Source organism: Dipteris shenzhenensis, chromosome 16 (assembly GCF_047967505.1).
Source record: "Dipteris shenzhenensis isolate YYH24624 ecotype China chromosome 16, Dip_SZ_1.0, whole genome shotgun sequence".
In the NCBI taxonomy this organism is placed as follows: Eukaryota; Viridiplantae; Streptophyta; class Polypodiopsida; order Gleicheniales; family Dipteridaceae; genus Dipteris; species Dipteris shenzhenensis.
The window spans coordinates 13,918,688-13,933,986 of NC_141611.1; the positions used below are offsets into that span (position 1 = coordinate 13,918,688).

Below are 15,299 nucleotides of genomic sequence, written 5' to 3' on the forward strand. Positions count from 1 at the left end.
ATTATGGAAAATATGTGTTGCTGATAAATAAGTCGACATCAAGGCCTCTTTCAATATGCAAGTATGAATCTAATGTCCTTAATCTAAGAGTTTTCTATGCAATCACATGGTCCAAACTACAAATTAATGTGACTTGGGTTTGCTTGCAAGCCTTGTTGTTACTCCACTTGTAAACTTACTGACTATGACGTGTTTGAGAATCTTCCATTTTGTATCAAACATCAGTATGAGAGAGAGAGAGAGAGAGAGAGAGAGAGATGAAATTCTCTATGATTGTGTTTTGAGGTTAAAACCTATAGAATTTGGATTTATCGTTGTCCGTACAATAATAAATTCAGAATCATCCTTCAATTTGTAGCTGTCTGCAGCCCAAAAACATTTGGAGCACAGCATATAATGGTAGAAAAATGGCAGAGAAAGTTCAGGAAATTGGTAGCGTTGAGATTCTATGTTGTATAGAAGTACTTCTATCTGCTACCAGCCATTCATTTACATGTAATTGTAATACAATTATGTACAGAAAATGAAATGCTGTCTTTTTCTTTCAACAACATATCTTTCTAGTACGGTTCCTGTTCCAGATACAGGGATTACAATAGAATCTTATGTTACCCGATCAATTCCACCTCTTTGCATTTTTGCTGACCTTACCCTTAGCTTTACCCTGTTGGAAAGACTGGGCCTTCTGTTTCTTCTGTAGCTCCTTCTCGGCCTGTACAGAGTGGGAAGACCATGTTAGAGTATCTCATCCATCCAATGCATAGACCAAAAACATCAGACACTACTATGCAGCAGCAAAATCCATCATTGTTTTGAGCAACTAAGTGGAGTCTGGCCCATACTTATCAGGGGAACACCATTCCCCTTCCGGACCGTCGGAACGTTCTTTACTGGAATTGAAGGTGACATGGGACGTCCGGAACATCCACCAGGTCAGGAACTCAAGGGACACCAGTGTTCCCAGAATGCCTTGGCATTCCAGGTTCTAGGTCTGGCAATGCCATGGGATGGGGGTTAAAATGGCTGAATGTTGAAATGGCACTGTTTGTTGTTGCTCTTTGCTGTTGGACCCTCGTCTCAGCCTTGCCCTCCTCTCAGCCCTCTCGCCCCACCCTTACTCGCTCAGCCACCCCTCTCAAACCTCTTCCCTCCTCTCACTGCTCAGCCCTCTCCTCTCAGCTCAAAGCTCAGAATTCCCTCCTCTCAGCCCCATGCTCTCTTGAGTGGTAAGTCTCAAGTCCCTCTTGGACCCTCCCACCTGCCTTGGAAGTTTGCAGGCTGCAGCAAATGTTGCAGTCCTTTTGCTGCATTCTTTTGCAGCTCCTGACCGTTCTTTCATCCTCTCTTTCAATGGCTCGTCCACATGGCATTCAGACCCAAAAGGAGGAGCATGCAAGTGGAAATATCACTTTTATAAAGCAACAAAAAGTGGAGGCACAAACCAATTGCAGGCTCATTTAATGGTTCCAATAGCAGACCTTGCACATTTGAAGGTATGTTGGATAGTATTGGATCACAACCTGTGATTTTTTATCCTTCAGGTCGAGCATCACCAGTCCCCCAAGAGCAACATGTTCTTCCATGTGTGGTAGCACACCTGCTCCGATTTCCACATCTATTCCTGCCTCCTTGTTTGGGAGTGAAGTTTCATCTCCATATACAGGTGGGACTACCACTTTGCCAGCCGTGAGAGCCTTACAGGCGGGGATGGATGCATACCTGGGCCATGTTCTGGTCGCATGTGCCAGGGGATCAGCCTGCTGATGTTCTGCATAGGCAGCCCCTGGATCAGTCCTTTCTGCGCACTGTGGAGACCAGGAGGGGGGCTAGTGTGGCCACCCTTTAGAACTAGGCCCAAGCAGCCCTTTTAGGCTGAGGGAGGCCTGTTGGTCGGCTCATGGCAGGGCAGTAAGGATCGTCCCTTGTAGAGGGGCAATCGGGCTAGGAGGCCGGGGGCTATAGCCCTCATATAGGGCTATGCAGCAGTCCCTTCATTGAGCAGGCCAGGTCAGTCCACCTAGGGGCAAGAGTCAGCCCCCTAGAGCATAGGGTCAGCTCATTTGTACAGCCAACTAGGGAGGGGGAGCCAGGCTATCTATCAGTCCCTCATTGTTTTGGTATCTCATTGTGAGCATGAATGCCTATCTAAGTGCTTCCCGTTCCTCAGCTGTCAACTTCTTCCATCCTTTCTGCTCAGCTGCCAAAGCCTTGAGAGGAGAAAAGAGAGGAAAATAGAGGTAATGAGGAGAAAAAAGAGAGAAAAAGAGAGGAGATAAGAGAGAAAAGGCAGACTCTTATAGGTACGATCTCCAAATCTCTCCTCTTGGTCAAGCACCATCGGGACCCATTCTTCCCAGGTCAACGCATTCATCCTTCCACTGGTTATCAAGGACGAATAGAATGCTCCATACTGAGAGGATAACACGGATAGTAGATTTATGGCCAGGTCTCGGAAGATATCTGCTTACCCGCTTGGAGGATCTCTTGTTTAAGTTACTGTAACTCATTGATTTGTTAGCACATCGATGAAGACTTCTTGGGATCCAACAACCGCATCTAGACTTCCAAAGAGATCCTTTTTGTGGGAGAGGTTTGATTGTACAAGGACGCCAAGTGCTTCTAGATATTCTTGCCCACCATCATATGAGTCACATGATTAATCACTTGAGTACAGTTAAGAAAGATAAATGACCTTGCACGTGCATTGACACGGTCCTAGAGTTGAGACAAGGTCTCGGCCTCCTCCTGCTCTAGGATCCCAAGGTTGGACACAAGGGGATTAGGCTTGTGAACTCCCACCAATATGAAGTCCGCCAAATCATATGCCTATAGCATAGACTCCATCATGACCCGCCAAACTCTCATAATTGAGGCCATCCAATTAACGGTCGATTGGGAAGGAGGGCAATACTGGAATTTTGGCCTTGCTTTCCGCCATCTTAGTCAAGGTAGGCAGTCGGAGGGACGAGGAAATCAAACTGAAAGAGAGTGGATGGGAAAGAATGTCGAGAAGGGAAGTGATGGAAGAAAAGAGAGAAGGCTGGAGAAGATGATGAAGAGGCTCTATGCCGATCTCCTTCATGCCTTTGCTGTCCTGACCCTTTAGAACTCCTTTGGCTCAGAACTACTCCTTTCGTATCTGAAAACGCCCTTCAAAGTCGTGCCGTCGTTGACACCCGTACGGTCCACACCTCTGCAAACACCTCCTCACAAACATCTCCGAACAACAGGCCTAAACATCCTCTCTGTTGGCTCAACACCCCCTCGACACCTCGGGCCTCTAGCCAGCTGTGGCTCTGATACCATGTGAGAAGTGCAGCGGATCTGAACAGAAATGAAGAGAGAGAGAGAGAGAGAGAGAGAGAGAGAGAGAGAGAGGAAGGGAGAGAGAGAGAGCAAACCTACACACACAAAACTGGAAAGGAGAGAGAGAGATGAGAGAATTGCAAGTGATCTCCAGAAAAACCCATGTCCAGTGGGGAAAACCCTGCTCTATAGCTAATAGCTACTATGATTGGTTTAAAACATAATCCTAGGTTAGATACAAGCTACGCCAAGTTAGCTCCGGAAGTAATAAGAGGTGAGTACAATGCCGACTCTATGTTCTTGTGTTGTCAGATAACTACGTCAGGGCATGAGGCCTGTGCGACATGGCTCCTGACCTTCACCTTTCCAAAATGGGTAATGTTTTTGTTCAACTTGCCCTCTCCCTGAACCTGAGAATAGGTATGCCCAACACTATGAATTTGAAGAAATTGAAAGTAATGAAAAATAACCAGACATTTTGCAGCCCTTGACAAATGACACACCTATTTGAATCAATGTTATTTTCCTTCCCACATAGACCCTTCCCCTTCATTAAGAAAATACATTTGGATCTGATATCAGGTGTGAGATAATAGGGGCTTTATTCTTGAGGCAAACCCACGCTTGTACCCAGGATCACAGTACTCCATAGTCACCAGATACACTTCGAAATGTAAAACTGTCAAGCACTCTGAAACTTTTCAGAAAAATTAGAAACATTTCGAAACGTGAGCTTTACTTTCTGGCCCCAAAAATGATGCTAAACATGAATAATTCTCAATTATACAGCTCTAGAAAATGGCATACAATGCATAGAACTATAAAAACCTAGGTCCTATTCTATGCTTATTTGTCTACACATGTGAATTGTCATGAGATCTAGAGAAAGTTAGAGGTGTTCAATAATTGAAATTAATGTTAAATCCAAAAAATACAGTGAAACCCAAAAATACAAATCAAGGGCAAAACCCATGCATGCATGCAGAGAAACGTTTCAAAAGGTTTGAAACAGTTCTCTCTCAAAGAAATGTGTTTTGTTTATAACTATGCATTGCCGTAGATCACAATCTAACAGCCTACATACAATTAAATCATAGTCACATAGAGAACGCAGCCAAACAGACAGCAAAATCATGCCTCTAATATGTTCAAGAAATGGACAAAGTCATTGCAAAATTGACCTGGAATGGACTCCACACTACATCCTAAAGCTATTACAAATCTAGTAACAAAGTGGGCCTACCTGCTGCTACAACTTTAGTAACAAAAGTGGGCCTATCTGCTGCTGCAAATTTAGTAACAACAGGGGGCCTACCTGCTGCTACACTTGCTGCACTCCTCTTGCTGCATGCCCTAAAGAAAGGACTTTTTATGGCTCTGTGAAAAAGTTTTTAAAAAAAATTATGACTGATGATGCCCGACTGGGCCGCCCACAAGGCCAACCACATGTAACGGGATCATCCCCACTGACGTCATCAGCGCCCAATAGTGGGTGTAGACCATAGTATAAAAATATGCTCTCACACATACAAATCCACACACCCACACATACTTGAGCAAGTTAAAGGGCAGTAAACCATAATTAGCTTGACATCCATACTAATCACAGCCACAATGCATCATTTCCAGCCACTACTATTAGTTAAATACCACTGAGAAACAAACTTTAAAAAAACTGAAAGGGAGGCTAGAGTGCCCCTACTCATGAACCATACACACCAGATGCAGATTGGCCCCAAATGCTTTGGCGCACTTTTTGGTATTTATTTATCCCAGCAATGGAAACACTGATACCAGCCTCTAGCAAGCTAAAGGGCAATAAACCATAACTAACTTGACATCCACACTAATCAAAGAGACAATCATCATTTCCAGCCACTTCCATTAGTTAAATACCACTGAGAAACAAACTTTAAAAACTGAAAGGGAGGCTAAAGTGCCCCTCCTTCATTTGCTCGTGATTGTAAGGTCATCTGTGCACTGTTGGGGGCCTGGACAGAGGATAGGTGCGAAGCCACATCTCGTCCCTCTTCCATGGACGGCAAGTAGAGTCGTTCTAACCTTCATTTGGATTCCATTTGTCATTTTTGAAGCGTATTGTTGCTCTTTTGTGGTTCGAAGTTCTCTCTCGGCCATTCAAGCCGTGGACAAACACCCAAACACAGAGGGTATGCCTAGATTAGTGCCAGAGGGAGAGTGTTGTGGATTTCTTCCTGCCTTGAGGTTACTTGTGCAGTTCGAGATTTGTGTTGTTGCATTGTTGGGTTGTGGGACTGCCAAACCCTCTACAGCAAGCTGGATGCCTTGTGGAATGCAGTCATCTTTTAGTTGGACATAGACAGTGGGAAATGCCTTGCCTTGGCAATTGGGTGGTAGTGTGTGGAATTGGATGCCTATTGAATCCGAAAATTGGCTTAGACAGTGAAATTGCCAAGGAAGCAAAGTGCAAGGGTGAGCCAGCATCTTTAGTGGCCAAGGCTATTGGATTGGAATTCTAGTGTGTTGATGCCGCTACAAGGTCTTGTCCGGATCACGAGCTTAGATTTTTGGTGGCGTTCTGATGATGTATGTCATTCGTGGAGGCCAATGAAGACAATAATTGGAATTCCAAGACCAGCTCCTAGTGAAACATGGCGGATCACGAGATACTATGCTAAAGTTCCTTTTGGACAGTTATGGAGGTATGGACGCCGGAGCTATGGGCCTATATAGCCTTGTGGGAGTCTAATCTCTAGCATGCATGCTTGGGGGGTGTCTGGGAGGTAAGTTGTCTGTTGATCTTTATTTTGTTTACCTTGTTGTGCTAGGAGTGTGATCTGGTCCGGATCATGAGCTTAGAGTTTTGGTTCTATTCTAATGATGTATGTCATTCTTGGAGGCCAATGAAGACAATAATTGGAATTCTAGGACCAGCTCCTAGTGAAACATGGCAGATCACGAGATACTATGCTAAAGTTCCTATTGAAGACTTACGGAGGTATGGATGCCGGAGCTATGGCCATAGCCTTGTGGGAGTCTAATCTCTAGCACGTGTGCTTGGGGGGTGTCTGGGAGGTCAGTTGTTTGTTGATCTTTATTATGTTTACCTTGTTGTGCTTGGAGTGTGTTTATGGTTAGAGGATGTTTGACACTCACACGGCAAAAACATATATCTAGATGAATACAAAAACATGCTCCTAAACAGAAATAGTGCAGTTTGAACCTCATGGCAATCCCACACAATGTTGAATATCATAAATTCGATCACGAATAGCAGGAACTCTTCCTATAAGACCCACGTCAACACCAAAAACAGCACCCAGTGATGGGTATAGACCATAATATAAACATAAGCTCCTACACATACACATCCTAGAGCATTCATTTATACTTTCTATCAACCCAAAATACATTTCCTCAATAAAAGAAACACCGCTAAGGCACTCCAACTTATACCATTCTCGAACCACGTCTTTCCATAAACAATTTTAAAAAGAGGAAACATGGAATACATGGCTAAATCGCCATTTCAAAAAGATTTACGAACTTAGAGAGCAAACCTTAGACATTTTGGATTTGGCCTTCACGATAGGAGCTTTCGCATCAAGCTCTGCATCCCTTTCAAGCTCCTTTCTTCGAGCTTCTAAGTTTTGTTCGAGATAGTACTGCCAAACACAATTTGTTCACCGGCACTACAGAACTAATTATAACAGAAAACTCTTCCATTACTGAAAAAGTACAATGCCAAAATCAAATTCATGATGTACAAAAGTTGATACTCTACATTATAGTCCCCTGCATAGTTCTGCAACTTCATCTCCTTCACCTCCACTACTCGATTAACTATTTGCCTCAAAAAGTATCTATCATGCGAAACAGCGATGACCGTACCCTGGTACTCTCTTATAGCATCCTGCAGAAGCAAGTTAGAAAACAGGAAGATTGTATGAGAAAATAAGAAGCTCAGTATGTTCTGTAACACTGTAAGTCATTGGGAAGTATCTACTTAAAAGGAAATCACAAAATTAGCATTAAATACTATGTCAAGAGAAAGCCACAAGCTTCTTGCATAATAAACATAAAACTTAAACCACACCTCAAGCATTTCCTTTGAAGGGATGTCCAAATGATTTGTGGGTTCATCCAAAATAAGCATAGTAGATGGAGTGACCATAAACTTACAAAGAGCCAATCGTGCCTGCAGCAAATCCAATCAACTTTTACTTACACAGAAGTTTGTTTAAAATTAAAAACATATTGTGGCCTAAGTATGAAGAATAGAAGATAAACAATTCCAAGAATTTATTTTGGAATGGAAGACAAAAGGCATTCCAAATAAGAGAGCAGAAATAGCCACACATCTCAACAAGACCAATAATACAACAAAAAGATTACTGCTGGACTCTAGTTTTGCATTGTGCTTAGATTTGCACAAGAGAATAATAAAGACCTATAACCTAATGAAATATTTACCACATGTCAAAACACATTAAGCTAGCCAATACTGAAAATGCCAGACTAAGCCACACCATATAAAACCGAAAAATTTTGAGAATGTGACGACCAAAATAGAAATAAGTACTGAGATAACACTCAAGATCCTACGAACAGATTCAATTTCAAAATGAAAATATCTGACAAGAAAGAAGGTATCAACTTGCTTTTCAAGCCTTTCTAGATACTTTAAAATTGCTCATCTAGAAAATCACAAACCACAACCCGTGTGTAGCAGCAGGTTGTACTTGCAGCGGCCTGTATAAGACAGGTGAGAATAAGGGTCATTCTTGAAAACCATTGCACAAGACAAACTGAGCCATATACAAGAGTTCAACAGTATTGATAAATATTTCTGATATAGCTTAAAGCTCTAAAAGGTGATTAAAGAGAGAAATCGGTGTTGAGGCAAGTCCATAGCACAACATCTGACCTCAAAAAACCACTTAATGCCTACACTTTGACAATGGTAGAAGAACCAAGATGTCTAGAAAATGCTTACCAAATCAGCAAGCCCCTTTTGGGCCATGGCTGCAGCAGAATTGCAGAAACAGAACAACTAAAACATATGTGAATTCATAGCAGGATTGAGGAAGACCTAAGCAAATTTTGAATGTGAACTTCTAAAGCTGCAGATGAAGAGTCACAGTTGAGGGATGAATTATGTATGTCGGAATACATAAATCAGGCGAATAATCAAATAAGTTCCGAAAGTCAAGGTCAATAAAGTGTCGTTTGTGAATATTGAAAGTGTCTCAATCTTCCATTGACATTTGATCGTGAGAACTTTGATTGCTGCAGTTGATATCGTAAGAGAAGATCCTTTCATTTGATGTGGTATTGATATGTGAAATTTACAAGTTTGTGGTGGAATCTAGGTTATAAGAATGATCTATTACGTGCATTCAATACAATCTAAATGCCAACAGATTGGAGGCTCATTACACTCATGCCTATCGTCTCTAAGCTGATTGCTAAGATGACAGTGAGCCGTATTAAAGGTTTCTTGCATCGAGGTTTACAGCCTGCTCAGTATGGGTTCATTCCCTGAAGACATATGACACATAATATTGCCAATGCTAGTGTGAGTGAGGATTGAATATGCAGAGTATACTGAACAGAATGAGTTATTACTGCAATAAACAGTTGTTAAAGCCTTTGATACCGTAAAATGGGAATTCGTTTCACAAACTATGCAATCATGAGGATTTGGGGGAAATCACCATATCATTTATTGGTTGTATCAAGATAGTAAAGCTGCGGGCATTCTAGCTGGTGATAATACAAATGAATGGACACTCTCTTGCTCAGTTTGTCAAGGCTGTCTCTCAGTGCCTTGCTTATGCGATAGCTATGCTTCAATATGCACATCATTTAGTACCGTATTGGTGCATTGTACGGGTTAGAGATAGGTGGAGGAAGGCCACTAATTGTGCAAGCTTTTGCCGATGACTCCTTCACTCCTTCGAAGGCTGAAAGAGATATTTCATGCCTTATGTGTGCTATGTTTGGCAGCTGGATTGCAGGTTAACTTCGAAAAGTCCAAGCTTCTTCCATTGCATGAAAAAGATTGGCATCACATTTTATGGCCTTGGGAAATAGTTTCACTTACTCAGCTTTTGCGTCATCTTGATTACCGTTTGGGGTGGACATATACTCATCGCAAGCAAATAGACTATGTGCTTTCCAAGATGAAAAGAAATTGGAATACTGGAAGCTAGCTACTTGGCCCTTACATGTCCCTTTTCGCATCGTCCAATCATTTTGGTTGCCTATGTGCAGGTTTTAGTTGCCTTTAATGATGTTTACCAAGTGCGATATCCCTCCTTTCATGTCCACTACTATGGAGCTTTTTGGGCTCTCTCATCATGGACATAAAGCTCTCACATTACATTCTTTGGATCATCTATGCTCACCAAAGATGCATGGGGGATTGAATATTTATATGCATATTCTAGCACATAAGGAAAATGATGATTCAATTCATGCAGGGTGACCAGCCATGATTGTACATGATACATCACTTAATTTTGCCTTTTATCTACAAAAGCTTCTGGTCATTGGCAACCCACTCAATGGGATTTTCTTCTAGGTCATATTTGATGGCTGGATTAAGGGTTGTCCCTTTGTCACTCGTATACTTTCTGATTGGAAGCACATACTTTCTCATCTTAAAAACAGGCATGACAAAAAAGGCAAAATCTTCATGGTTTAAGACTGAGGGTCTTTTTCAAACGTTGATTTTTTCAAACGTGTGGTTTTTCAAACTTGTGCATGCAAAGCAAAGTTTGATTGAAGTTTCCAAACGCCTTTTTTCAAACGTTTCCAGACATTTGGTAAATCAATCAAACGCATTTGATAGTAACTATGAAGCACACATCACGGAGAGACATGGACATAGAAGCAATAATCTGAAGAGTCTATTGGAACAGCCAGCCCACAAGCTTGGAAGCTATATGAAAGCAAATACTCGCAACATAGAAAAGATTTGTGAGGATTGCCTATCACAGGATGTAACTGACTACTATATAGTTTCATAGCACCAGTCCTTAGATCTTGTAGGGTCTCAAGAGGACTTTAATGCAGCCATATCATATCATCTATGTCTGTGTGTGTGTGTGTGTGTGTGTGTGTGTGGAGAGAGAGAGAGAGAGAGAGAGAGAGAGAGAGAGAGAGAGAGAGATTACTCACATTACTATTTCAAAACCAATAAATCAGTTTAAAACAGTAGAACCATAAAACCCCCTATATGATCACCAAAGATTCAAAGACTCATTAACGTTAAAAAAAGATTTCAATCACACACATAATAAAAAATTTCATAGTGAAAGAAAATACAGTCAAAAACCACAATTCATCTGAAGGAAAAATGAAAAACCACTGCATACCTTTTCTCCCCCACTAAGGAATGCAACTTTTCTTTGCACCATCTCTGCCCTGAAATTACAACGGCCAAGAAGCCCTCTTATGTCATTCAAGTTCCAATCTTCGGCAGCCTCTTCCACTGTCTGTATAACAGTCTTTTCAAGATCCAATGCTTCTGCCTGCAAGTCAATGAAACTCAATGGTCATCTCTCTCTCTCTGTCTCCCTCTCTCTCTCTCTCTCTCTCTCACACATTCACATATTAAATCATGCATAAATACAATGAAGTCTCTAAAATGCAGGATGTGGACATTGAAAACTTGCAAAAGAAGTTTGGGGGCATTAACGATATGGACACTGATGCATTAATGCAGGATACGCATGCCTCATTGGAAGAGGAAATGAACAAATGGAAATCTGAAATGCACATACAAATGGGGATCCAACTTGGTAAGATGTGAGAGGAGATGACCCGTATGGTTGATGCAAAGATCAGCCACCACACATCAATGATAAAAGAGCTAGAAGTTCAGGTTGCCAAACTCAAGGAAGAAAATGAGTTGCTGAAGGCTGGCAATCCACTAGAAATAGGGGAGATTCAACCACCCCTAAATGAGGAGATGAACATACTCACGATGGAATGAAGGGATCAAGAAAGAGATGGCCGCCCTACCTATGACAATCAAGGGAAACATGATGAGTTCTCCAAGCAAATATAAAGGAAAGGCACATACCTAGATGAAATCTAGGAACATTCCCAAACTCATCTACCTAGATGAATCCAAGAACATTCCCAAACTCATCCTCTAAAAACACAACATAGTGCAGTTTCAATCTCACGATAGTCACTCATAAGATTGAAAACCATAAACCCCATCATGCATAGCAGGGACTAGCTACTATGACATCCCCACTGACGTCATCAGCGCCCAACAGTGGGGGTAGACCACAATATAAAAATATGCTCTCACACATACAAATCCACACACCCACACATACTTGAGTATCCATTTATACAAAGTCTTCGTACTGCGTTTTCTGTCGGCACTCTGGAGGTGAAGGGAAGACTCAGCCATGACGAAGGCTAGCACTAAAGGAGAAGACTAATCAAAAAGTAGTCCAAAATCTCTCCATTCAAGCTACAACAACTTGTGAAGTCTAAACAAATTCATTTTAGTCTCTCCCAAACGAGCATCTAAAGGCACAGCAGCCCCAACAAAGGAAGAATTTATTTCTAATGCCTTAGAAGAAGAGAAGAGAAAAACAATAAAGCTCTAAATGTCCTCGTTAGAGGTGTAGCAGTTGATGATACGACGGTGGATGCCCTAGCATTGAGGGGGTCAATCTTACCTTCGAGGCCTACGAGTAGGATGACGTAACAACAAGACCTATGATAGTGAGATTCCGGACACTAGCAGACACGTCTACCTTCATGAGCACGCGGGCACCCTCGAAGGGGACTAGGACATACTTGGATGATGACCTCACGCTTTTGCAACAAGAGCACAGAACAGAAGGGATGACTCAAGTGCTGGCTGCAAGGCAGAAGGAAAAATGTGTAAGAAATCCTAGATTTACTATATTTAGAAATGTGCTAAGGAACAAAAAGGAGACTGAAATAGCAGAGAACAAGGAATAATTGTATTGCTTGAGTGTGTGTATGTAGTGTCATCCATACAATTGGGCCTCTCTTATATAGAAAAGGTGTGTACTCCAAAGTGTATGTGCATGAAGAGGTGTGTACCCCTTGTGAAGGGTGTGACCCTTGATGAGAGGGTACATTACAATAGGAGTGTCTCTTCAATAGAATGTCTCTTGTGAAGGGTTGTGCCTCATAAAAAGTGTCCCGTCGAAAGGGCATACCCTTCCACAAGTGTCCATTCATCAAACCATCCATAAGTCTAGATATAGAGAAAGGAATACGTCACAGTCACATATCGTGACATCCCCTCCGACTCAAAATAAGACCCTGGTGGAGATAATGAACTGATGTAGAAAATATCACGGTAAATTCTGAAAATAGTGCTGTAAAATGTCAGGGTACTGCTGTAAGTCTTCATCAGATTGCCAAGTAGCGTCAGAGTCGTCCAGATCTCGCCAAAGAACAAGGAATTCCGTGATAAGTCGATGTCGAGTCTCTCGCTGTCGATGGTCCAGAATACGCTCAGGAATAAGGAGAACATAATCGTCTTCAATTTCTCGGACATAATCACCTGCAGGAGGAACTGCTTCATCGCCTAGAATGTACGTCTTTAAAGAAATATGAAATGTCGGATGGATTTTACCCCATGATGGTGGTAATTCCAATTTGTAACTTAAAGATGAATTTGATCCGGAAAGGTCCATAGTATCTTGGTCGCAACTTAGGAAACACAGACTTAACCGTCTTATAGCGATGTGGGGCTACAAATAATAGCACCATGTCACCAATGTCAAATTCCAGGTGACATCTATGTTTGTTGGCAAACCGTTGATACCGCTCTTGCGCTTTTCGCATATGATCCCTGACTTAGAGTAGAATGTCTTGCATTTCTTGAACCAGTTGATCAGCTAGGGCCCCTCGATGTTGAAGTACAAAATTCGTTGGTACGATCAGAGTGTGTCCATAAGCTGCTTGGAATGGAGTCATGCTGATGGCACTATGGAAAGAGTTATTATAAGCAAACTCAAGGAGTGGTAGATACTCTTTCCAAGCTGCTAGGCATGACTGAATATAATGTCGAAGCATTTCTTCCAGAACTTGGTTGACTCTTTCAGTCTGGCCATCTGATTCTGGGTCGTAGGCTGAACTAAACAGTAGAGTTGTACCCAAAGATTCGAGCAGTGAAATCCAAAAGTGACTGGTAAACTTAGAATCTCTGTCGGATATGATATTCTTGGGCAATCCATGGTGTCGAAAGATGTGTTTATGAAGAGTTTGGCCATGTTCGGAGCCTGTGCACTGCTTTTGCAAGCAACAAAGTGTGCCATTTTGGACAATCGATCAACAATTACCACAATCTGAGTGTTACCTCTTGAGGATCGTGGTAGTGTTGTAATGAAAGCCATGGAAATACTTTCCCACCTTTCAGTTGGAACTGGAAGAGGCTGAAGAAGTCCTGCTGGAAGTCGTCGACTTGCTTTCATTTGTTGACAAGATAAGCAAGATGTAACCATTTTGATGACGTCGCTTTTCATCTGAGGCCAGTAGTATGTTGCACTGAGTAACCTATAAGTCTTGTTGATGCCTGGATGGGCAGCATAAGGAACTACATGATGCTCTTTTAACAAAAGACGTCGAACATCCTTGTCATGTGGTACACAGACGCGATCTTGATAATACCGAAGGTCGTCCGTATAAGAATAGGATGAGAAAATCTTCTGTTCGGAAGTCGAAGGTTGATCTTTTAAAAGAACTTGTACTGCCCTGGTGGACAAACTGGATAGTATGGCTGCGAAAACTGATTGATGGATCATAGTCGTAGAGCCACTGTTGTCCAAGTATGACATCGTACCGAGAAAGAGGCATGATGTCGAAGTTCAACTTGTCCGTATAATGTTCGATGCGAAAAGACAAGTTTGTGATCCTAGTGTTGCACAAGAAGGTAGTTCCATTTGCGAGTTCAATCTGATAGTCCATGGGACTAGGACTGGTGGTCAACCGAAGTTTGTCGACCATAGAACTAGCTAGGAAGTTATGAGAGCAGCCACTGTCGATGAAGATAGTGACCGTTGTTCCACGAATCGATCCTTGAACACAAAGTACTTGAGTGGCCAGGGAAGGTTCGGGGTTGCTGGCAAGGCTCATGTGGATGGTATTTGCCATTCGAACAGCTTTGCCTTTCTTGACTTGTGCTGGGGTAGCATCTTCTGTTTGGGAAGTGCTAGGTTCCATATTGGAATTTTGCTTTGGTCGCTTGGGACAATCGAACCATCTATGGTCGCCTGTACAGATGGTACAAAGTCTTTTTATGCTGGAGTTGTTCTTCTTGTCAGTGGCCGCACCTTTATGTTGGGGATGATGGTGATGACTTTGTGAAGAAGAGGCGCAATCCTTGGAGGAGTGCTTCTGTTAGAATCCAGCATACGATTTCTGAGACTTGTGGGGATCTTGAGACTATCGCTGACCTTGATTACCCGAGTTTTTTCTAAACCTGGGGTTATCTTGAGGGCGAGCACCTTTGGCCATAGTAGAGTTCTGTGTTCGATTAGCACTCCGCTTCCCTGTGTTTTGGAAATCTGTTATGCGCTCTGCGTAAGCAATAGCGCAAGCTATGGTGGTAATGTTTGCTTTAAGGACATCAATGCGTGACGAGGGATTTAGGCCTGAGATGAAAGCATGAAGGCGATCATTATCACTTAACCCATCAATCTCTAGCACCAATGTGGTGAACTGAGAGATGTAGGAAGACAGGGAGCCTGTTTGCTCCAACTGTCGATCTGAACACGATATTGTGTGGTAGATGATGCCTGAGGTGTCCTTGAAAGGACGGGTGAATTACCAGGGGTTTCCATACTTTAAGGAGGCGGCTTTCATTTGCTGTAATTTGATAATAAACGTCAAATAACAATATGAAAGAGAATCCTTAGAAATAGACTGGAAAGAATCCACCTGGCATAGATTAGATCTGCCAATTTGTTGCATAGAATGGCCTGAAAATCTCTGTCCGGAGGTCC

General features: G+C 42.3%; 1 protein-coding gene across 1 annotated transcript in view; it reads right to left on the minus strand.

The window, feature by feature from the left end:
• Positions 1–314: 314 nt before the first annotated feature.
• LOC147892587 (ABC transporter F family member 2-like) overlaps positions 315–15,299 on the minus strand; it is a 38,634-nt gene continuing 23,649 nt past the window's right edge. The window contains exons 5-9 of the mRNA XM_087387343.1: positions 10,668–10,823; positions 7,382–7,483; positions 7,070–7,198; positions 6,846–6,950; positions 315–712 (exon numbers count right to left, since the gene is read on the minus strand). Of these exons, the coding sequence (XP_087243469.1) occupies positions 617–712; positions 6,846–6,950; positions 7,070–7,198; positions 7,382–7,483; positions 10,668–10,823 (588 nt within the window). The 3' untranslated portion in view covers positions 315–616. The remainder of the gene's footprint in view (positions 713–6,845; positions 6,951–7,069; positions 7,199–7,381; positions 7,484–10,667; positions 10,824–15,299) is intronic.